This window comes from Mastigoproctus giganteus, chromosome 1 (genome assembly GCF_048544385.1).
Source record: "Mastigoproctus giganteus isolate SK-2022 chromosome 1, ASM4854438v1, whole genome shotgun sequence".
NCBI classification, from domain to species: Eukaryota; Metazoa; Arthropoda; class Arachnida; order Uropygi; family Thelyphonidae; genus Mastigoproctus; species Mastigoproctus giganteus.
The window spans coordinates 262,188,350-262,212,102 of record NC_143575.1 but is presented as its reverse complement, the minus strand read 5'-3'; the positions used below and the strand labels follow the sequence as shown (position 1 = coordinate 262,212,102).

The 23,753-nt window shown below is 35.1% G+C and overlaps 1 protein-coding gene across 1 annotated transcript in view; it reads right to left on the bottom strand.

Moving 5' to 3' along the window:
• LOC150091873 (proline-, glutamic acid- and leucine-rich protein 1-like) overlaps window positions 1-23,753 on the bottom strand; it is a 181,238-nt gene that overhangs the window by 36,704 nt on the left and 120,781 nt on the right. The window contains exons 14-15 of the mRNA XM_090377263.1: window positions 22,601-22,656; window positions 9,710-9,916 (exon numbers count right to left, since the gene is read on the bottom strand). Coding sequence (XP_090233389.1) covers window positions 9,710-9,916; window positions 22,601-22,656 — 263 coding nt within the window. The remainder of the gene's footprint in view (window positions 1-9,709; window positions 9,917-22,600; window positions 22,657-23,753) is intronic.

The following is a 23,753-nucleotide window of genomic DNA, read 5'->3' as shown; positions in this document are numbered from 1 at the left end:
CTCCACTAATGCTGGTGTCCCCCAAGGTTCAGTGACAACAGAACCAGATGGTTCTGTTGTCACTTCAGCCAAGGATAAAGCTGACCCGCTAGCATCCCATTTTTCTTCCAACTCGTGTATTAATGATCTTGGTAAAACACCTCCCACCATTCCCAACACGCTCCATTCAATGCCTCCTGTGGTCTTCCGTCAAAAGGATATCAGAAGGATTTTGACGAATCTTGATGCTAAGAAAGCTCCAGGTCCTGATGATATTTCTCCCCTTGTTCTCAAAACCTGTGCACCTGAACTTACTCCTGTTCTTTGCCTCCTTTTTTGAATTTTGTATTCCAAAGGTGTTTTTCTTCTGCTTGGAAATTTGCTCATATCCAGCCAGTTCCTAAAAAGGGTGACAAATCCCTCCCATGCAATTACTTATACTCTTTCTAAAGTAATGGAGAAATCAATTAACCGCCAACTCTTAAAACTACCAAGAAATGTTCCGTCTGATCAACTATCGGCATTACAGATTCCGTCAGTGTCGATCCGCTGGGGATATTCTGGCTTATGTTACCCATTTATGGACAAATTCAATGGAAAAGTTTGGTGAAACACAAGCAGTTGCTCTTGACATCTCAAAGGCTTTCAATTGTGTTTGGTATAAAGGTCTTCTAAACAAGCTTCCATCTTATGGTTTGCCAACTGTTTTTTGTAATTAGTTATCCAGCTTTCTATCTGATTGCCCCCTAAGGGTGATGGTAGCTGGCTCTCTGTCTTCTAACTTCTCCACTAATGCTGTTGTCCCCCCAAGGTTCAGTTCTTTCCCGCACTCTTTTCCTCTTGTATATTAATGACCTTCTTCCATTGACTGGAAATCCTATCCATAGTTTTGCCGATGATAGCACATTGCATTCCACTTTCCATTTTGAGAAAGCTTGTCTGCTCAATCAGCTTCAACTTCTCGAATATCCACTACCAATTCCTTAAATGCCGATCTCCAGGTAATTCTCCAGTGGGGCAAAGGCAACTTAGTTGATTTCAATCCTTCTAGAACTCAGTCTTGTCTTATATCTCGCAAAAAGGATTCTTCTGCTCCTATGTTTATCTTTTGTGACACTCCGATTTCTAGGCAAAATTATATATCTCTTTTGGGTATTACTCTGACTTCTAATTTCCATTGACACAAGCACATCACAAATATTGCTTCCTCTGCATAGAAAAAAACTTTCTTCCAAACGTGTTCACTCTGTACAAATCGCAAATCTGCCCTATCATGGAATATTGTTCCCACATCTGGGACGGTGCCCCCCCCCCCCCAAAACCTTTCTCAGGTTTCTAGATTCCATTCAGAAGAGGGCAGTTAGGTTAATTAATGACTCATCTCTAACAGAGTGTCTCCCTTCTGTCTTATAGACGTACTGTTTCTGCTGCATGCCTTTTCTACAGATACTTCCAAGGGCACTGTTCTTCTAAATTGGCTTCTATAAGTCCCACTCTCTCTTTCTCTCTCTCTCTCTCTCTCTCTGTCTTTCAAAACAGTCCGAACACATGCCACCACCAGCCAACATCTATTTACTGTCCCACTTCAAACTCACAGAACCAGCTTTTCATCTTCTTTGTTTATTTATTCATCTGCCGTTTTCTGAACAACCTTTTTTCATACATATTTCCTGAAAATGAGTCTACAGAAGTTCAAGTCAAATGTCAACAAATAACAAATGTGAAAATGAATAGCATTAACATAAGTGTTTGTTTTTGTTTGCAACAAAAACAAACACTGATATTAATGGTAACCAGAAATCAAACAATATATATAGCATTCTATCCAAAATGAAGTAAAAAGACATTCTACTTGCATTGCATACAAATAAATATTTTTCCATGCCATATTACTTTAGATTTAAAACATATTTCTGATTCTTTTTGCCACTTTACATTGTAAACATATTTTGCATACTTCATATGATTAGTAATATAATTTTCCTTTTCCGTATGCAATGCTAATATGACATCAGAATAAACTACAAAGTGAAACTTAATTCCTTTTTCTGGCACTTTAAAATACAGAGCAACATAATGTTATCTGAATCTCTCAATAGTGTTTTGTAATTGAAATAAGTAAAATGCAACAGCAATCATAAACACACATAGTACAAAAAGAAACTAACACATAATACAGTATATTCTTTGCACAAAAAATGAGGAGTTATAGCCACCAAAAGGCATCTTTTGAAGCCTGTATTGACCTAGTAGACCAGTGTTTCTCAACATTTTCGTTGTTGTGGCACACTTTTAAAAGACGCTACAATTTTGGAGCACTTTGAAAGATGCTAAAATTTTGTGGCATACTACAATCACTATTATACTCATATATATTATACATATATATAATATATATTTGTAATATATATTATATATATTATACATATATATAATATATATTTGAAATATATATTATAAATATCTATAAATAAAAATTATATATATATATTCACGAACTGGAAGTTATTTCTGTTGGATTTATTTAATAATACATTTATTATTTGTTTTAAATGCTTTAATGTTCTTTTTTGAACATACATGAATTGCATGAAATTTTAAAGAAAATATGTAAAAAATTAATATAATTATATAAATATAAAATATATATATACAATTTAACATTTTAATCGGTGAGACGGTTGGGTTTGATAGGAGGCACAGTGTTTTAATACGAGGATTTATTGTGCATAGGCTTACTCTCAGCTCCTCTGCTACCGACTTTAGTCTCCCTCTTTTTTTGTTTAATCTCGTTTAAAGCGGAAAACCCTGTTTCGCACATGTAGGAAGTGGGAAATGGCAATAAAATTCTAATTGCCTTTTTGGAAATTCATGGATATTCATTTTGATTCTAAATTTGCTAATATTAGTGTTATTACAATGAATTTCCAGCGATTGGTCACTACGGATCTCAGCCAATTCTTCTTCCTCTTGCAGATTAAGTTCTAATGTCGAAAGGTTTCTTGTTGCACATAGTTCTCTATCCACAAATATTTTTTGGTATCAAGGGATGGAAAGTAATGCTCAATTTTTGTCTTTAACAGCTCCAATGTTTTGCTTATTACATTAATTATTTTATTTGTAAAAGAATAAGAGAAGTTTACCTCAATATGATATGTAGAACACTTCTGTATGATACTCTCCAGAAATTAAAATTAAAACAACTTAAAAAATCCGAAAATCTTACATTACCGGAATAAATAATTAACAATAATTAAAAATGAAATGAACACAAAAATCAATTTAATGCAATTAAAAATTAATTTAACAAAAAAAATTTTTTTGTTAAATTAATTTTTTACTTAATTTTTAATTGCATTAAATTGATTTTTGTGTTCATTGATATTTAATTATTATTAATTATTTCTTATGGTAATGTAAGATTTTCGGATTTTTTAATTGTTTTTTTTTTTTTAATTAAAAACAACGTATGTATCATATTGAGTATCATTCTGCGTATCATATTGAGGTAAACTTCTCTTATTTTACAAATATTGATATCAATGTGGAATGTATTGAGTATTATAGCTCTGGTTCATACTATCAAATTAATTATTTTAGCAAAATTCGTTTTGGCAGTCAAGGAAAACATTTCTATATTTTTTTCCATATACAGTAAGACCCCTGTATCCACGGGGGATACAGGCCGCCGTAGCCTAGTGGTCAGGCACGCGGGTGCATAAGTACACGTGCCTTGAGTGGCTGTGGTTCAAGCCCGTGACTACTGAATATGGTGCTGTTTCTTGTAATCTGTCTATCTTGTGAACTCCTCTGACCGTTTGGTCGACCCGGAGTATAAACAGAAAATTTATTTTATATGTTCCAAGACCTACCACGTATGGCTGAAACCGCAGATATAAGTGAACTGCACGCCCCATATATAACGTGATTTTCTTGTACATACATACATACATATAGACGGCCTCCGTAGCCGAGTGGGCAGGAGCGCGAGTGCAGTAGCACATGCTCTTTGAGTAGACCGGGGTTCAAGCCCCTGACTGCTGAATACGGTCGATCTGCCAACTCGCACTGGATCAGCGTGGCAGATTATGGTCCATTTCCCTCAGCATGAATTGTTGAGGAGGCTTCCATCCTGCAGTGGGTTGATAATGGCTGCACTTTACTTTTTTTTTTTACATACATATAATAAAGTTTAATTGATAAATTAAACACACAGTAAGAGATTACCAATATTAAATACGGTAATAATAAAGTGCAGCAGACTCTCGAGTTACCGGAATTGGATTAACCGGGACACTTCAAGACTACAAATTAAAAAAATAATAATAAATAAACCAGAAATCATAAAATTCAAGTAATAACTATAGGTAGAAACAGATATTTTGCAAGTCGTAAATAAGTGACAAGAACCAGTGCTGTAAGTCTTCATTGGGAGATTAATGTATCTATTAACTTGCAACCCCCGCTGTCTTCACTTCTACAGCTCAAAAAAAAAAAAAAAAAAAAAAAAAAAAGACCAAATGTTTAGTTTGATTTAGTGTGTCGCGTCAACAGTTGTGTTCCGTTGCACCACAAAAGGACAAATTTTGTCAGGGATGTCGGAATTTTTTTTTTTTTTGTTTGTTTGTTTAGAAATCGCGAAATTCAAAATTCATTAAAAATTATTCAAAAGTTTGAAAACGGTGCATCTGTTAAATCTCTAAAGAACCATTATAATGTTGGTGACCAAACCAAATGTGACACTGTAAAAAATAAAAGGAAGCTATTCGATTTAAAATCAACACCGTAAAAAATAAAGGGAAGCATCGTATTGAACACGAGTAGTGCATGTTAAGTTTTTTCATTTTTTTTCCATGGTTAACCGCAGGTAACTGAATCAGCTGATACGGGGGCATAACAGTACTCAACTTTTCTTTAAAGCCGAACAACTTGTCAGTAGAAGTGAGTAAATTTTCCTATGAGCCTTGCATACTGATATTTAATTTATTAAGCTGCACTAATAAATCTGCTAGAAAAGCTAATATACAGCATCAAATTTCATCACTTAAATAATCACAAAATTCTGACTGCTCAAGTGAAAAAATGAGCATTTCTCCAAGCAATTCGTACATACGCACGAGTACATTTCCTTTTGATAGCCACCGAACCTGATTGCATTATTAGAGAGAAATGATCAGATTACAGTTCCTTGCATAATTTTCCAAAAATATGTATTTTTTGTGGTCTAGTTTTGATATAATTGACCATTTTAACTGCTTCATCAAGTACAAGTTTTAAATCGGGTACGACTGTCTTCACCACTAGAACTGCTAGAATTGCTGGTAAAAACAGTGTGTTGTAATAATATTTGAATTGTGTCATTTTACTAAGCTTAGAAATTTTTTAGTGCTACTGTCATCACAGGAGCACCGTTGGTACAAATGCCGACACACATCTTCCATAATATACCACATTTTGTTAAATAATTATTCATTACTTTGAAAATATCTTGGCTGGTTGTTCTTTCAGCGAGTTCTTTGCAACAACAACAAAAAAAAAAAAAAAAAAGAATAATTGTGTCATTTTCGATAAATCTGACAAATGCTATTAATTGGGTTTTCCCGCTAATATCTGTAGAATTATCTACTTGCAATGCACACAGTCGCCCAAAATTATTAATATTTCGAATAACTTATTTTTCAATATCATCAGACAATTCTTTTATACGCCTGCTAATTGTGCTGTTCAAGAGTGGTACAGTCATTTTTTTTCCAGCTTCCTCTCCCAAAATACTTTTCACAATTACCCGACATGCTGGTAAAATCAGACTTTCTGCAATCAGATGAGATTTCTTTCTTTTTTTTTTTTTTTGCCACCTGTTCGGCTACTAAATAGCTGGCTTCTTGCGCTTTAACATATGTTTTAGCCATATTATAAAATTCTGTACCTTGTTTTCTAGTAGAGGCCAGCAGTCTTTTAAAATACTCCACAGTTTTGGATGACAAATTCTTGTGTTATGTAGAAAAATGAAGTTGCAATTTACTCAGCAACACATTGAGTCATTCAACAATTTTAAACCACATACCACACATAAACGTACAGGACAATCTTGGGTACCAGTATACAAAAATCCCATCGCCAAATAATCATCATATTTACATGTTTTCTTCTTTTTTTTTGATGTTGATGGTTGCTCATTTTTGTTTGTCATTTGATCCAAGCTCATTGTTATCAATTTGCCTCTTCTGATTTCCTTCCACTAAAAATTTATCCATCGCTAATAATTTCTAAAAAAATTAAAGTTACTTCTAGAATGTTTACAGTTCCAATTCAGTTCAGTTTACAATTAACTAATACAGTTAATTGTATATGTATAATTAATACAGTATATGATATCAAAATTATTTTTGGCATTCAGTTCCTTTGTCACACATCATAGTATCCAATCAAATTGGTCGGACAAGACCTCCCTTTAACAAACCCATGCTGCGTCTTAACTATTACTGCAGTCTTGCCTAGATGATCCTGCAATGCTTCTTTAACCAGTGATTCCATTATTTTCCCCGGAACACAAGTTAAAATAAAAGGTCTGTAGTTACTTGTGTCATCTTTTGAACCCCCCCCCCTTTGTGGACTGGAGATGTGCAAATGTATCACCAATTCACAAAGAGTTCAAAAGGTGACAAGTAATTACAGACCTGTTAGTTTAACTTGTGTTCCGGGGAAAATAATGGAATCACTGGTTAAAGAAGCATTGCAGGATCATCTAGGCAAGACTGCAGTAATAGTTAAGACGCAGCATGGGTTTGTTAAAGGGAGGTCGTGTCCGACCAATTTGATTGGATAGTATGATGTGGTCACAAAGGAACTGAATGCCAAAAATAATTTTGATATCATATACTTGGATTTCAGGAAACTTTTGATACACTTGCACATGGAAGACTGCTGTATAAATTGGAGAGGTATGGCATTAAGCATAAGTTGTTACAATGGATAAAGAGATGGTTGAGTGGGAGACGATAGAGAGTGGTAATCAATGGACACTGCTCTTCGTGGACAAATGTTATTAGTGGAGTTCCCCAGGGTTCAGTGTTGGGCCCATTGTTGTTTTGTAATTTATCAATGATATTGATGAAGGAATATCAGGTTTAATGTCCAAGTTTGCAGATGATATAAAGGTTGCATGGTTTTTAACGACAATAAAGACAGTATGCTCCAACTGGATCTAGACAAGTTGGGAAAATGGGCTGAGAAGTGGCAACTGAAGTTTAAAATTGACAAATGCAAAGAACTGCATATGGGTAGCAATAATCGAAGAGAAGCGTATCAACTGTGTGGTACTACACTCAGAGAAGTGTAGAGTAAAAAAGATCTGGGGGTAATTGTGCAGTCAAATATGAAGTTCACTGGACATTGCAAACGTCCTGCCAGGGCAGATCATGGAGGCTTGTCAATGATATATAAGAATTTTGCTAGCAGAGACAGGGAGGTGATTATCCCGTTATACAAGGCAATGGTCAGGCCACACCTAGAGTACTGTGTACAGGTCTGGAGGCCTCATTTTAGGAAGGATATAGAGTTGCTAGAATGAGTACAAAGAAGGGCAACAAGATTGGTGAGGGGGAACAAAGGGGTGCTCTTACCAAGAAAGGCTTAAGTTCTGCAAATTGCAGCGTCTGGAGAGTAGGCACCTGCGAGGTGATCTGATTGAGGTGTATAAGGCCTTGAATGGGTTGAGCAAGCTGAATGCTGATGGGATTCTTCTTCTTCTTGTTCAGACTAAGAACCTGAGGGGGTACAGTTTCAAATTGAGGAAAGATAGTTGTAGAATAGAGGTGCAGAAATTTGCCTTTAGCCAGTGGGTAGTTGATTAGTGGAACAGGCTTCCATCTTTTGTTGTAGAAGCTAATAGTCTAAATAAATTTAAGTCTGAGCTTGACATTCATTTGGAATGAATGGAGGGGTAAAATGGGAGGGGTTTTTTTGGCTAATGCTGCATAAGCTTGCTTTCTTGCATCGTATGCCTCTACTAATGCTAATGCTAATTGAAAATACCTGTTCTATATGAATTAAGTGAATATGACGTTTTAGAGATATAAAAACACAAAGGAAATTTCTTACTATGCTGTTTACAAGTTGCACTTATACAACTGTAGGATGTCTGGGAAAGTCTCTGAAATGATAAGAATGGCCAAATAAAGGTGAACAGATCTACTACTAGGAATCAAAAGATGAATAAAGGATTAAAGGTAGGTAGATCTAGTACTAGGAATCAAAATGTGACATCACACTGACTGCTGGAAGAGGCTGGGATCGGTGCAGCGTAAATAAACGATTTTTTTTTTTTTTTTTTACTTGAATTAATTTTTATTATAAAACTTGGATTTATTAATTTTTTTTATTTGCATTTTCTGTAGCGCACAGGTTGAGAAACACTGTAGTAGACACGCTTGGTAGGTTGGTATTTCAAAAACATAACACAAAGATGACTAAAATCTACTTAAAAACCAAAAGATTAAAAAAAAAAATGCATTCCGCAAAACTATAAAATGTAAGTTTTTTTTTTTTTTCTATAAATATTATTAGAGATACCACAAAAGTTGGCAGGAGTGAATTATAAATGAAAATAGTAATCTCCCAATTTACGAACACTGTGAGTTCCTGAAAAGCAGTTCGTAAAATGAAAGTTAACAAACTGGAAGCAATTTTCCAATATAATGGTACAATGAGAGACTATGTTCTAAAAAATAAAATGTTTATTTTTTAGAACACTGGGATAACCTAGGTTATCCATAATATTTATCTATGATATATGTTCTAACAACAAAATTTAATAATTTTTTTTTTAACAATAAGAACTTAAAATAATACCACCATTATTGCAAGATACAGTAGAGGTATCACATTTCATCAGCCATACTTATAATGAGTTAATGGGGTATACAAGTACACAAGAATGTTTCTGCTTAGAAAAGACCATCATAGCACTGCAGCTTAGAAAACAACTTTGGAAATGGACAGAGAATGGGCATTACTGTACAAATTGAATTGAAATAAACAATCACATTTTTCTAGGTCATGCTTACAATTATTAACCCCCAGCTGTCCTTCTACAAGTCACATTGCAGTAACTAACCTAGTGGAACCTCTTTAAGTAGAGTTGCAATAAAATTATTAAAAGGTTGCTTATTTATTAATGGATGAATGAAAATTAAACTTTTCTAAACAGAAATCATTTTTATCTAAAAGGAAATACTGTTGGTAATTTAAATTTTCATCACTTGTGCTTGAAAGAAGTGAATATGTTAATACATTACATAAAATTGAAAATATTTCATTCTTACCCATTTTACTCTCAAAATGGTGATTCTTTATGAAGTTTTTGGGAAAAGTTCATTGAGACAGATACAAGTTTGTAAATTGAATGATCAGCATTAAAAACTTTTGTTCATAAGACCAAAAGTTCACAAATTGGATGTTTGTAAATTGGGAGTTCACTGTACGCAAGATAAGGTAGAATTTCTTCGACATCACAAGTAAAATTTAGGTGTTTCTGTATAAAGTCAATGCTTTCATCAGCAGGTACATTATAAAAATAAATGAAGTACTAATTTAAAGTATTCATACATTCAATTAAAAAAAAAAAAGATCCAAAAGGAATACAAGTTACAAAGCTTGTTTCGATATATGACTACAATAAAACTATGATCAAAATAAATTAAAGCAAAGTTCTGAACATTTCGGAACTTACTGCTATATTTTGGTCTCTTTGCCCAGTACTAAAGATAAACATGGAAACTTGAACTGGTGGGGGATGATTTCGGTGAGGATTCAGAAGAGTTGCTAACAGCACAGAATATATCTCCTGCCTACAGGGAGCACTGGCATATGGAATGGGAGGATCACGGGGGAACTGTTGGATTTGCAATGCAATCCTTACTACAGATTCATGAATTTCCTTTAATAAAAGAAATACCTCTTTAGAATAAATCTCTTTGGACAGCTACATATATTGTTTAAACCATTTTAATCATATATATTGTTTAAACCATTTTAATTTAAACCAATATGCACACCGTTAAAGCATGCAATGGATAAAAGGAAGAGAAAAGTCTATGGAGGCAGACTTTGCTTGAATATACTAGAGGTAATTATAAATAGTTAAACTCAACATGTTTCACTATCAGTGCCAGTCCTTGTAGATGTCTGCAATTGCTGTGGAGTACTGCTCAAACTCATTTCCTTTCAAAGTCCACCAGATTACACCACATGACCGTTAGCCTTCATATCACATAATATGATATATGAGTTTTATATCACACAAATGACAAATTCTTAATAAATATTCTTATTGTTGTGTAACTTGCTTTCATTTTTTTTTTTAATTAAATAAATATTATTTAGTACATAACAGAATTTCTGAAGCATTAGCATAAAATAGTGAATTCACCATTGAAAATAAATTTATTATAAGTCATCTGCCCTACCTTACTGACCCCTTTCTCCACAAGTTCACAACTGTAACTTGCTTAGTATTCAAGAAAGTTAGCACTTTTTTTTCCCTTCTAAATAATCACTAACTTATAACCAGTAACTTGCTCAAGGAAGTAAGTTACTGATTATAATCATACTATACCCTACTAACACAGCAGGGCATATATGCTTGTTAAAGAGCAAGTTTGTTGAAAATCTTGCAGAGGGTAGAGAATTTGTAGTTGTCTCTTGTAAAAGTGAATGATTTTTTTCATACAGATAGTAGTGACTGCACCTTACCTTACTTCACCAATTAAATCCATTGCAAACAGTTGACACTTATACATGATAATAGGTTCCCGAAATATACAAATTAGTTTGGGTCAGAGGAGGAACACAAATTTAACTTTTGGTAGAAGCATTAATAAATGCTTGAAACAATAAGATGCACTAAAATAAATATACTGTAAATTCACATTATCAGTATCAGCCAGAAATTGATTTTTTATTATCTTTTTTAATTAAGAGCAATGTCAGTAGTATTTATATTACAAAAATTTCAAATTATTGTTTTCTTGATTTAGAAAGAATAGGCATACAGTCAGTCCTCGTATAGCATGATAGTTGTGTTCCTAGAAACCCTCGTGCAATGCAAAATCGTGCAATATAAACAACAGCCCTATGGGAAAAATAGGGTTAGGTGCCGACCACCCAAGATTGAACACACATTTGTAACCAAAACATTACCAAACACAAAAAATAATCGTAATAAAATACGTATTTTATTACGACTATTACGTAATAAAAATATTGTTAATGCTTTTGCTTCTATCGTAAGCAAACTTGTTTTTTGTTTGATTTTCTATCCAAACAGTTGACAGCTGTTTCATCTCTTCCAATTCTTTGTGTCTTAATCTAATGGATTTGTTCACTTTGAGTTGTTCCTGCTATGAAAGTTGTGTTTATTTTCTCTGCATTCTTTGTAATTCTTGGTGTTGCCTCATTTAGGTCTGTAGCACGTGCAATATCACATGGTCTTTCATTTCGCTCAAAGCGTTTCACAGTTTCATATTTTTTCGCTATCGACAGTGGCGGACTGGCCATAAGCTTTACCGGGGAAACCCTGGTGGGCTGGAGGCCGGTGTGATTTTGGCTATAAACGCTACTATGAGGCCACTACAAATTTTCCCGGGTAAGAATTTTTGACCCAGTCTGCCTCTGTTTATCGATATTGCTTTTCTTTTTCTCTCTGAATCTGCAGTGTCTTCACCAGGACGCTTCCTTTTCACACCTTTTAAGTATTTTACTCATTTTTAGGGAATAAAGCACAATTACAAAACGAGGAGGCACGCTTGATACACATAAACAAAGCTGCGCCCGTGTAACAACTGAATAAACAACACCCTAAAGGCAGAGATACACTATTAACACCTCACATTTTACTAAAGCACATTTCTAGGGGTTACTACCATAAAACAATAAAAACAATTTCCAGTTGTGTTTCTGCTAGTGGAATCTGTTATAAACTGGTAGTAAACTCGATCTAATTGCATTTGCGATTATACCGATAGCTGGAATTGTGTTGGTTTTTACGTTATTATGGTGAAATGTGTTTCCCCTTCACTGATATAAAACACAAATACATTTTCAGAATCTTCTCTTCATTCCCATCGTGCTGTATTCATTTGGGGGTGATTCCGCGTTCGACTGCCATTTCTTGTAAACACAAAGGCGAATCGTGCATAAGCGAATTCGGTTCGTGTTATGTAAGATATCGTTGTGTAAGATAAGTAATCGTGTATGATCGAATTTGTGTAATGTAAACACGTGTTATACAAGGACTGACTGTAATTAGCTTTGAAAAATAATAATAATCTGTTGTTTAGTTAGTTGGATTCAAGCCTTTACATTATGATAATGTAAGGTTCACTTAAGCAACTAAATTTACAAAGTAATAAACTGCCTGGTGCTTGAAACGAATGTTTGTAATATCAATTTTTATTCTAATTATAAGAAGTGTGGAGCTATCCTGTTCATTCATATGTTTTTGAAGCCAGCATGATTAATACAAAAGTTTCGACCATATGGCAGCACATGTCAAACAACTTCTTTACAACTGTTCTCTCTAAGTACTGTCAAAAGAGACCACCTATCTATCCGATGAGAGAACCAATAAACCCTGAAACACGCGATCATAACAGTAGCTCATCTTTTAAACAAAACAAATAGCTAATTAGCCCTCTGGCATGGCCATTTGTTTTGAAATAGTGCAATATTAGGATAACTCAAGTTTTTTCTGCTTTGGGCATTAAGATAGTCCTCCAAACTTTTTATAATTTCTCTCAGGCCATTAGCTGCATTACAATCTCGAAATTGGTATTAGTATTGGCAAATGATGTAAGAAAGCAAATTTATACAGCTTTAGCAAGAAAAAAAAAAAAAAAAAAAAAAAAAAAAATACTACACACCTCATTTGTATATCTCCTTTAATAATTTGTTTTGTACAATATTTCCTCATTTATTCAAATTAACCACTTCCACAACAAAGTTAGCCTACAGATTGGTTCTTCTGTAGGTAGTTGAAGAGAGCATATGTGTTTTAAGTTGGTTCTGGCAGTTTAACTGAAGAGGATTAATATCAGAAAATTTTTGTTTAAAATTTGTTTAAATCTAATTTCTGTAATTTTTAAATCTTATTTCAGTAATTTTGAAATTAATTTCTTCAAAACTTTGTAAATTTAATTCTTAAATTTGCTAAAGTATTTCTGCTAAGTTAAATCCTTTCCAGTAACTTCAGTGGCTTAATTTTAACTTTGCTAGTGGATAGTTTTGGTAACAGTTAAATTTCTGTAATACTTTGTTAATTTAAATTCTAATATATATATTGTAAATATAAATTTTGTAATCTTTTTAAGTTCAAATTTTACCTAAATAATGGTTGTTACAAGATCCACTTTCAATACATTGTGTAAGAATATCATGACTCAGATGAAAATACCTGCAAGCATTTCCAGGGTGAGCAATGGGTTCATCACTGTTTTAATCTGTGGCAAGTATTCTAAGGTAAGTCTAGTAGACAAAGCAAGCTCAACTGATAATTCTTTTCTTTGCATCCAATGTAAGGAGTGTATCAATCTCAAATTAAACTTGGTGCATTACTAAAAGCATTAGAGTCGCTAAAGAAACAGGTACTTGCCCTAGAGACAAATGTAACTGGGAGCTCATCAGGGATTCATATATCTTATGACCTGCCAAGTGATGCACCTCTGATCTAGGTCCCAGAACAAAACATCAAGTGCATACTACTCTGGTTGAAGATTTAGTTTTATTGGGAGAATATTGTCAGGGAAATGGGTAACCTTTTTTACAATAAACACAGGTGGACCAGAACCAGGGTGGGTTTGCCAGGAGCTACAATTGATGATGTTTCAAACAGATTATCAGATTTTAAGGGGGATGAAGAGAGCATTAGTATTCATGTAGGAACTACAGGGGGTCGTCATTATCAGAGGATAATTAGTTCAGAAAATTCCACTTAAAATGTGGACTAAATTTTTATAATGTGTATTATGTACTTGTACATAATTTCGCAATGTGTAGTAATAAATGGATTGAAGGACTGAAAAATAAGAATTATTTCATTAGACATTTTTTATTATAATATGTTGAACAATGTAAGGTTAAGTAAAGTTTATTGAAGTTACACCATTTTTCAGTTTTACAAATAAAGAATAAATCCAAAATTGTTTTTCCCCCCCATTTTTTCAGATAAAATTGTCATAACATTTAGTAATGCTTAACTTTTGCTACACGATCATGAAGAGGGTTGTTCTCACGAAAATATTCAAGTGCTTAGTCAATTTTCTCAAGAGCTCCTTTAATTCTTTAATTTTCAAATCTTTATCCTTTGGTGATTCCATCACGTCATCATTTTCTGCTTCCTCTTATTTTGTGGGTAGTTGGTCTAAATCTGCTAGCTCCTAATTTGTAAGTGGCTTTGCACTTGATTCAAGCAATTGTGTAATATCCCCATCATTAACATCGTGAATCCCGCTTTTTCTGCAAGACTTATAATTTCATTTTGTAACCGGGTCACACTGCATTCTTCATATTTACGAACAGCATCAGGGCATAACTTTTTTCGTGAGCTATTCACTGATCTACATGGAATTTCCTTCCAAGCTTCTCCAATCATTTTTATACTGTGCAGAACATTAAAACTTTTCCAAACATCATCCATGTTACAGTATATACCATTATATTTTTTATCTTTTTGTATTTTTTTATGTATTATTTGCAACCTCGTAACTGTGGGAATTCGGATACCGGGGACCCCATGTATATTAAATGATTACAACCTGACGATTTGTTGGATAAATACAGAACCATGCTGAAAGGTATTCCTTGAATGACATGATGTGCAGGTAAACTGTGCTGTTTGAAGATAATAAAGTACTCAAAACTTATGTTGGTACTATAATGTTTATTTCTGAATTGGAAATATGTACATAATGGAGTCAAAGTAGTTCTCGAGACACAGCAGGAGGGATTATATTCTGAATGCAATGTGGATTAACTTGAGGGACACTGCAAGATTCTAGAAGGGAAATTTTCAGTGTTTCTCACAATTGTAGGTAGAGGGGAATTATAGAGATGTTTTTTTTTCTTCTTTTTTTGTTAGTTATTGACGCATCAGCTTCTGTGGCCATAATGCACCTCCCAAAGTTTTTGTATTTTCTACTCTGATCCAAGCCCAAGGCGGGATTCGAACCCGCGACCTTTGGGTTGCCAGGTAGGCACTTTTACCCCCCCACCCTCAGCTAGCCCGGTCAGCGAGATGGTATTAATTTGAACAAAGGTAGTGCAAAAGTTCTTTTCCAGTATCACTAAGGTTACCATAAGGGTTCAGGGAAACTGCTAATAAGAGAGGAGAAGGATAATATACACACACACGTTTATCTGATGATAGTAATGTCAAAGTAATGTCATCTCAACAATTCTTGTTTGTTGCCACAACAGCTAATGTTGACGTTCTGATGGTGGCAATGTTTCGAATTGAGCGGAAAGATAAAGTAAGAGAAACATGCTTAAATAACTTCAGGGGTGTATCAGGGTAATAAACTATAGAAGAATACATAGATGTAACTGAGTCTGCAGAAATGTCAGGGGTATTGTCAAGAAAATGGGTGAATTCAAACTCCTGGTAGGATAACTAATGCTGACATAATAGGACTAACAGAAACATGATGCCACCCAGAAATTGGGGATGACAAGTTTCACTATGGTATGATTATAATGTATTTAAGAAAGATAGGAAAGTAGAAGGGGTTGACTGCTTTTTATAAGAAGTCATGCTTCTTATAAAAAGCAGTCTCAACACAAAAAGAGTTTTTGCTGTCAGAATTTAGATCTGCCAGTATAGAATCTGTGTGGTGAGTTAGAGTGTGGGTAATCTACAGACTAGTAGACTGTGAGGAGTAAAACAAGGCTCAGTATTAGAAAGCACTGGCTAAGAGCAAAGAATGGGGATAATGATTTTTTTCAAGTATGTGAATATAAATACTGTTGCATATACTACTGCACATAAAACTTCTTTACAAACTGGAGCAATGTAGCATTAAGGGCAAGTTACTGCTATGGATAAAGGGATGGTTGAGTGGGAGAAGACAGAGTGGTTATCAATGGGCACTGCTCTTTTTGGACTAATGTTATTAGTGGAGCCCCTAGGGTTCAGTGATGGGCCATTGTTGTTTTCAATATTTATTAATGATATTGATGAAAATCTTAATATCATCTGCAAATTTAGACATTAAGTTTGCAGATAATATAAAGATTGGCAGAGTTATTGATGACAATAAGTAAGGAAAGCTACTGCAACAAGATTAGAAAAATTAGGCCGATGGGCCGAGAAATGGCAACTCAAGTTTAACGTTGACAAATGCAAGGTACTGCATATGGGAGCAGTAAATCCATATTAACATACCAACTATGTGGTACTACATTCGGCACAGTAGAAAATAAAAGAAGACCTTAGGAAAACTGTGCAGTCAGATAGAAAGTTCTCTGAGCAGTGCAAACAGGCTGCCAGGGTAGCTCATGGGGTTTTGCCAATGATATACAGGTACTTTGCTGTCAAGGATAAGGAGGTGATTATTCCTTTATACATGGCAATGGTTAGGCTGCACCTTGAGTACAGGTCTGGAGGCCTCATTTTAGGAAGAATGTAGGTCTGCTGGAATGGGTGCAGAAAAGGGCAATGAGATTGGTGAAGGGAATAAAAGGGTGTTCTTACCAAGAAAGGCTTAAGTTCTGCAAATTGCAGCATCTGGAGACCTGGTACCTCTGGGGAGATCTGATTCAAGTGTTTAAGGCCTTGAATGGATTGAAAAAGTTCAGTGTTGATTACATTCTTCTTCTTGCTGAGATTAGACATATGAGGTGACATAAATTCAATTCGAGGAAGGAAGGTTGCAGGATAAAAATGCAGAAGTTTGACTTTATTGGTTGACTGTTGTAACAAACTTTCATCTGTTGTTGTAGAAGTGAGTAGTTTGAATAAACTCAAGGAAGAAATAGACAAATTCTTGAAGGGAATAGGCAAGGCAGGTAGTTTTTTTTTTTTTTTTTGCTGATTTCGGCTGATTTTCTAGCTTGCCTTTTTGCATCATTTGCCACTACTAATACTAAAGAAGAAGAAAACAAATTAGATTGGACCATACTATACTGGGTGCAGGAACGTCTTAGATAATCCAGCTAATAAAAGACCCTACATACTGAGGAGAAGCTATGCGAGATATGTGAGACATATGAAATTAGTTATTTTGAAATTACAGATGACTGTTTATCAGAAAAACTTTTGAGCCTAAGGGCAAATAAGGCTCATAGAATTGATGGCATATACCCAGTAATTTTGAGAGAAGTGGCCAGAGAGCATACTGAATCAATGCAGTTAATTATGAGGGCATCATTGGGCTTAGGAGAGAGTCCTCTGTATTGGAGAAATGCCAATGTTTGTTTGTATTGGCAGTTCTTCACTCTTAGAACTGCAAATACAAAGGCAGTTCTAAAAATGAAGTCGGAACTACAGACCAGTTTAGTCTGACCTCAGTGGAAGGGAACATCTTGGAGACAATGATTAAGAGTGCAATCGAGGAACATTTAGACAGAAGTGGCATTCTGAAGGACACACAACGTGGTTCTGTTAAGGGAAAATCATGTTTAACTAACTGGTAAGTTTGTTTGTTATTTGGATTTTAGGAGCATTAGCAACTAAGGCCATATTGCTCCGGGATATGCGGTGGTCATTCCCTGACCTTTCCGCATCCTCCGTATTTGGTGGTGACGGGCTCGAACCCCGGTCTAATCAAGAAGCATGTGCTACGCACTGCTGCTCCTTCCCACCTGGCTACGGAGGCGCCCTAACTGGTAAGCTATTTTGATAGTTATTCATGAGCTGGATGTAGAGAACAATTTTGACATAGTTCATTTTGAATTTTAGCAAGGCATTTGACTCAGTCCCTCATGGGAGATTGCTGTATAAGCTGGAACATTTTGGGATTACTGGAAAGATTCTATGATGGATCACAGGGTGGCTGCCGCACAGGAGGCAGATGGTTGTGATTACTGGATTTTCTTGAGACTGGTGTAATGTCAGAAGTGGAGTCACCCCCCCCCTCCCCAAGGATCAGGTCTTGGACTGCTGTGTTACTGATTTTGATAAATAAAATTGACGAAGGCATAGAGGGTGTGGGTCATAACTTGCAGATAATGTAAAGATTGGAAGAGTCGTTAATGATTAGTGTTAAGCAGCACTAAGAAAAGATCTAAACCTCCCAAACACTTCCTAATTCATTTCACAAATATATGTGGTCTCAATTCTAATCTCAGCGATGTCCATTTCCACTTACAGTCTGCCAAATCCCATGTACTTTTTCTGATAGAATCTCAGTTATTGGTTGATTCAACTACTGCTCATCTCAGATGCCCAAATTATTTGCTGTATGATTCCTTTTACCTCAAAGGTGGTACTTGTGCATATGTCCATTCTGATATTCCCTGTAAGAGACTTGGCAATTTGGAATCTCCTCTCTTTGATCTTCTCTGGCTTAAAATCTCTCTACCTCATTGTGTCAAATTCATCTGTTTTCTCTACCGTTCTCCCAACTCCACTAATCACTTAGAGCTCTCTGACTTCCTCTCTTTGCAAGTTGACTTTCTCCAGTCCAACTTTCCTAAGAGTGAGGTAATTTTCCTTGGTGATTTTAATGTTCACAACTCCAGCTGGCTTCCGTTTTCTAGTCACACCGACCCAGCTGGTCGAGATGCTGAGGTTTTGCAATTACTAATGACCTTGCACAGATTGTTCATTTACCTACAAGAATACCGGACAATCCTAATCATACAGCCAACATGCTTGTTCTTTTTCTCACAAACAACCCTTCTAAGTACATGGTTGAAGTGACAGGTCCTTTAGGCACTTCAGATCACAACTTGGTGATTGTCTCTTCTCCAATCGAGCCTTTATCTAATGGCTATTCCCAACCTTGTGTTGTTGTTTGGCACTACAAGAATTCAAAATGGAATGACCTGTGATATTTCTTTTCTTCTTTTCCTTGGTCGGATTACCATTTCAAAACTTCAGATGTCAATGTTTGCTCAGATTGTGACAGTGAAATTATTCTTGCAGGAATGGAATCCTTTATCCCACACTCCACTTTAAACTCTCGTCCTTTATCTAAATCTTGGTTTTCCAATAAATGTTCTAAGGCTGTTCAAGAGAAGAACGTTGCATATCGTAATTGGCTTGTTTCTAATTGTTCAGTTTCATTTTCTGCCTACACTAAAGCTCGCAACAATTGTAAAGCAGTTATTAATCAGTCCAAACTAGAGTTTGAATAGGCTAAGAGTAGAAAACTTGCTTCTTTCCATAATGGTAGCCGAGCACTCTGGTCTCTTGCCAAAGCTATTGGCTGCAACTTTTGCCCATCTCTGCTCCCAACTCTGTCCAAACCAGATGGTTCTGTTGTCACTTCAGCCAAGGATAAAGTTGACCTGATAGCATCCCATTTTTCTTCCAACTCATGTATTAATGATCTTGGTAAAACCCCTCCCACCATTCCCAACACGCTCCATTCAATGCCTCCTGTGGTCTTCCGTCAAAAGAATTTCAGAAGGATTTTGACGAATCTTGATGCTAAGAAAGCTCCAGGTCCTGATGGTATTTCTCCACTTGTTCTCAAAAACCTGTGCTGCTGAACTTACTCCTGTTCTATGTCGCCTTTTTTCATTTTCTTATTCCAAAGCTGTTTTTCCTTCTGCTTGGAAATTTGCTCATATCCAGCCAGTTCCCAAAAAAGGTGACGAATCCCTCCCATCCAATTATCGTCCCATTGCAATTACTTCTACTCTTTCTAAAGTAATGGAGAAATCAATTAACTGCCAACTCTTAAACTACCTAGAAACCTTCCATCTGATCAACGATCGTCAGTATGGATTCCATCAGTGTCGATCCACTGGTGATATTCTGGCTTATGTTACCCATTATGGACTAATTCAATGGAAAGGTTTGGTGAAACTCAAGTAGTTGCTCTTGACATCTCAAAGGCTTTCGATCATGTCTGGCATAAAGATCTTCTAAACAAGCTTCCATCTTATGGTTTGCCAACTGTTTTTTGTAATTGGTTATCCAGTTTTCTTTCTGATCGCTCACTGAGGGTGATGGTAGATGGCTCTCTGTCTTTTAACTTCTCCACTAATGCTGGTGTCCCCCAAGGTTCAGTTCTTTCCCCCACTCTTTTCCTCTTGTATATTAATGACCTTCTTCCATTGACTGGAAATCCTATCCAAAGTTTTGCCGATGATATCACATTGCATTCCACTTTCCATTTTGAGAAACCTTGCCCTGCTCAATCAGTTTCAACTTCTCGAAAATCTGCTACCAATTTATTAATTACCGGTCTTCAGGTAATTCTCCAGTGGGGCAAAGACAACTTAGTTGATTTCAACCCTTCTAAAACTCAGTCTTATCTTATATCTCGCAAAAAGGATTCTTCTGCTCCTATGCTTATCTTTGGTGACACGCCGATTTCTAGGAAAAATTATATATCTCTTTTGGGGGTTACCCTGACTTCTAATCTCTCTCTCTCTCTTGGCACAAGCACATTACAAATATTGTTTCCTCTGCATCTAAAAAACTTGGTTTTCTCTTTCACTCTTGACGTTACTTTTCTTCCAAACAGCTGCTCACTCTGTATAAATTGCAAATCTGCCCTACCATGGAATATTGTTCCCACATCTGGGGTGGTGGCCCCAAAACCTCTCTCAGGCTTCTTGATAACATTCAGAAGAGGGCAGTTAGGTTAATTAACGATTCATCTCTAACAGAATCTCTCCACTCGCTGTCTCATAGACGTACTGTTTCTGCTGCATGGCTCTTCTACAGATACTTCCATGGGCACTGTTCTTCTGAATTGGCTTCTATAATTCTCACTCTCTCTTTCAAAATATTTCGAACACGTGCAGCCACTTGCCAGCATCCAATTACTGTCCCACTTCAGACTCACAGAACCCACTTTTCATCTTCCTCGTTTATTCATTCAACTGCCGTTTTCTGGAACAACCTTCCTTCATACATATTTCCTGAAAATTACAGTCTACAGAAGTTTAAGTCCAATGTCAACAATTATCTTTTGTCTTCTCAACCTCCAACCCAAGCATGGTACTAAGTACCTCTCGTGTTTGGGTTTTACATAAAAAAAAAAAAAAAAAAAAAAGCACTCCCTCAGGATGACTTGAATAGGCTTTAAGAATGGCCAGAAAAATGGCAGCTATGTTTTAATGCAGCAAAATGCAGAAAACATCTGCTACTGTATCAGTGACCAACCCACAAGTTCTAGTCAATATCCAGAAAGTTAAAAGGCCTCATTATAAATAATTCTGATTTACTGACTTATTCTATGTCTGTATAGTTATTCATATACTCAGAGTCACTTGGGCTATAACATATTTCTACTCTCATTTTAGTTTTTGTATGTCACACTTAACTGACTCAACAATCAAAGTTTTCCAATGATTTGAAGGTGGGAAGGGTGGCTAACAAATCAAAATGGACAATTTGCTTCAGAAAGATGGTTGTTTCATAAATGGTTGAAAAATGACAACTAAATGTAAGTATACACATTGGGAGAACAGAAATATAAGCTATAAAAAAAAATATAAGCTAGGGGAGAGGAGCTAAAAGCAGTTCAAAATATAAAAAGAGAGAATGTTACGACTCAGATTGAGTCATAACAGAGAGAGAGAGAAATGTTATGACTTAATCTGAGCCATAACATCTCTCTCTCTCTCTCTCTCTCTCTCTCTTTTGGTATTCAGCTTTATTGTTGGTTTTTTTTTGGGTAATCAAGGCATCTTTAGAACATTTTCTGAGCACATCTTTCAATTTTGGCTCTGTTTCAATTCCAATAACTTTTTTGTTTGTTTGTTATTTGGTTTTTTTAGGAGCATTAGCAACTAAGGCCATATTGCTCCGGGATATGTGGTGGTCATTCCCTGACCTTTCCGCATCCTCTGTATTTGGTGGTGACCGGCTCGAATCCCGGTCTAATCAAGAAGCGTGTGCTACGCACTGCCGCTCTTTCCCATCTCTCTACGGAGGCGCCAACTTTTTTGTGGTTGCTCCTTTGTTTAATTTTTTTTAATGCTTAAAGCTTGTTTCAATGGAAGTTTGACTTCCACTGAAACATATTCTATTTTGCTTTTATCACCACATATGTGGTATGCAAAAAACAAACAATCATGTAATAGAAATGTATATGTATTATTATTATGTATTATACATATGTATTATATATAATAATTACACAATGACTTATGCACCTCAACTGAATATTCTATTTTTAGAGGGGAGTCAACTGACCAAAGAAAGTGATCCTGACTGTAGCTATTGCCTTAGATTAAACCAAACCTCAAACTGTCAAGACTGTATGTATAAGCATATTATGACCAATTCAGCAGGTCACTATGGTAGATAATCTTTTTTTTTTAATAATTTCATTTTCAATTAAACACTTTATGGCAATTTTCCATTTGGAAAAAATTTTCATCAGAATACTTACTCATCAAAATTACCAAATATACATCATTATATCAAGATTAAATAATTGCTTACTTTATGAAGGTCTGACTTTATTAAACAACCTGATGCATATAGCATGGACTTTAAAGCTAAGAGAGAGAGAGAGAGAAAGAAAAAAAATTAATATTTAAAATTATGCTCATCAAAAAATAACATATTAACAAATAAACATTATATGAAAGTTTAGTCTATCCACACTGATAAAGTTGAAATTTATATATTTTCTTTTCATATACAATGAAATAAATAAACAATCTAACACAGAATTTTGAATGTCAATACCAATGTCAATTTTGCAATTTCAGCAGGAGTGTGTTACTTTTCCTAACATAAGAGCATTTGGGCTTCTAATACATCCTTTAAATGCTTATAGCATGGTCATTAATGAATAGTTAAATTTTTTTCTGTCAATAATACAAGTCATTCAATATCATTGTGCACATTTGTTTCTAAAGAAATTCAGACACTGCATTCATGTCTTGATACATAATACAACTCACAGTCTACTACTCTGCAGTTGTTCCACAGGGGTCAGAGTCAGTACATCTTTGCTGCTGTAGCTGATGGTCAGGCATGAAAATTCTCAAGTTCAAAAAGACACTGGTTCCAAATAAGAAAATGCAATAAAATTTGCATAATGGAACTGTTCCTTGAGGTTGATGGGTTCCAAATAGATGATAATGACAAAGGAAATAAGTCAGGGAGGAGAGAAAGGAATGGTTTGAAACTTTCTACCCCACACATGAGAAAATTCATAATATTCATTAGAAAGAGTCCTCGGGCATCAGGATCAGACATGATAAGGAAATATTGCTTCTTCTGACTTCAAAAAGCTTTTTAAAATAAACGATGATACAAAATTAGAAACTAAAAATTTTTAATTTTGTAACATCCTTAAAATTTGGAATTACTGATGTTAAACTTTTTCAGATTTTATTTCCTGTTTGGTTGGTGGCTGCAAGAATATCATATATATCAATGTCAATATTCTTCAAAAATATTTACATTATTGGTTACTCTTACCAATAGATTCCAATATTTCTTTCAAAATAAAAGTACCTAAAATGTTAGGATTTGGCAATTACACACTTCTGTCATTACAGTAGTAAAGATGACAGTTTTTTTTTTTTTTACATATATCATTACCTTTCTTTAATTTTTTTTTAAAATTTAAAGTTTTTAATTT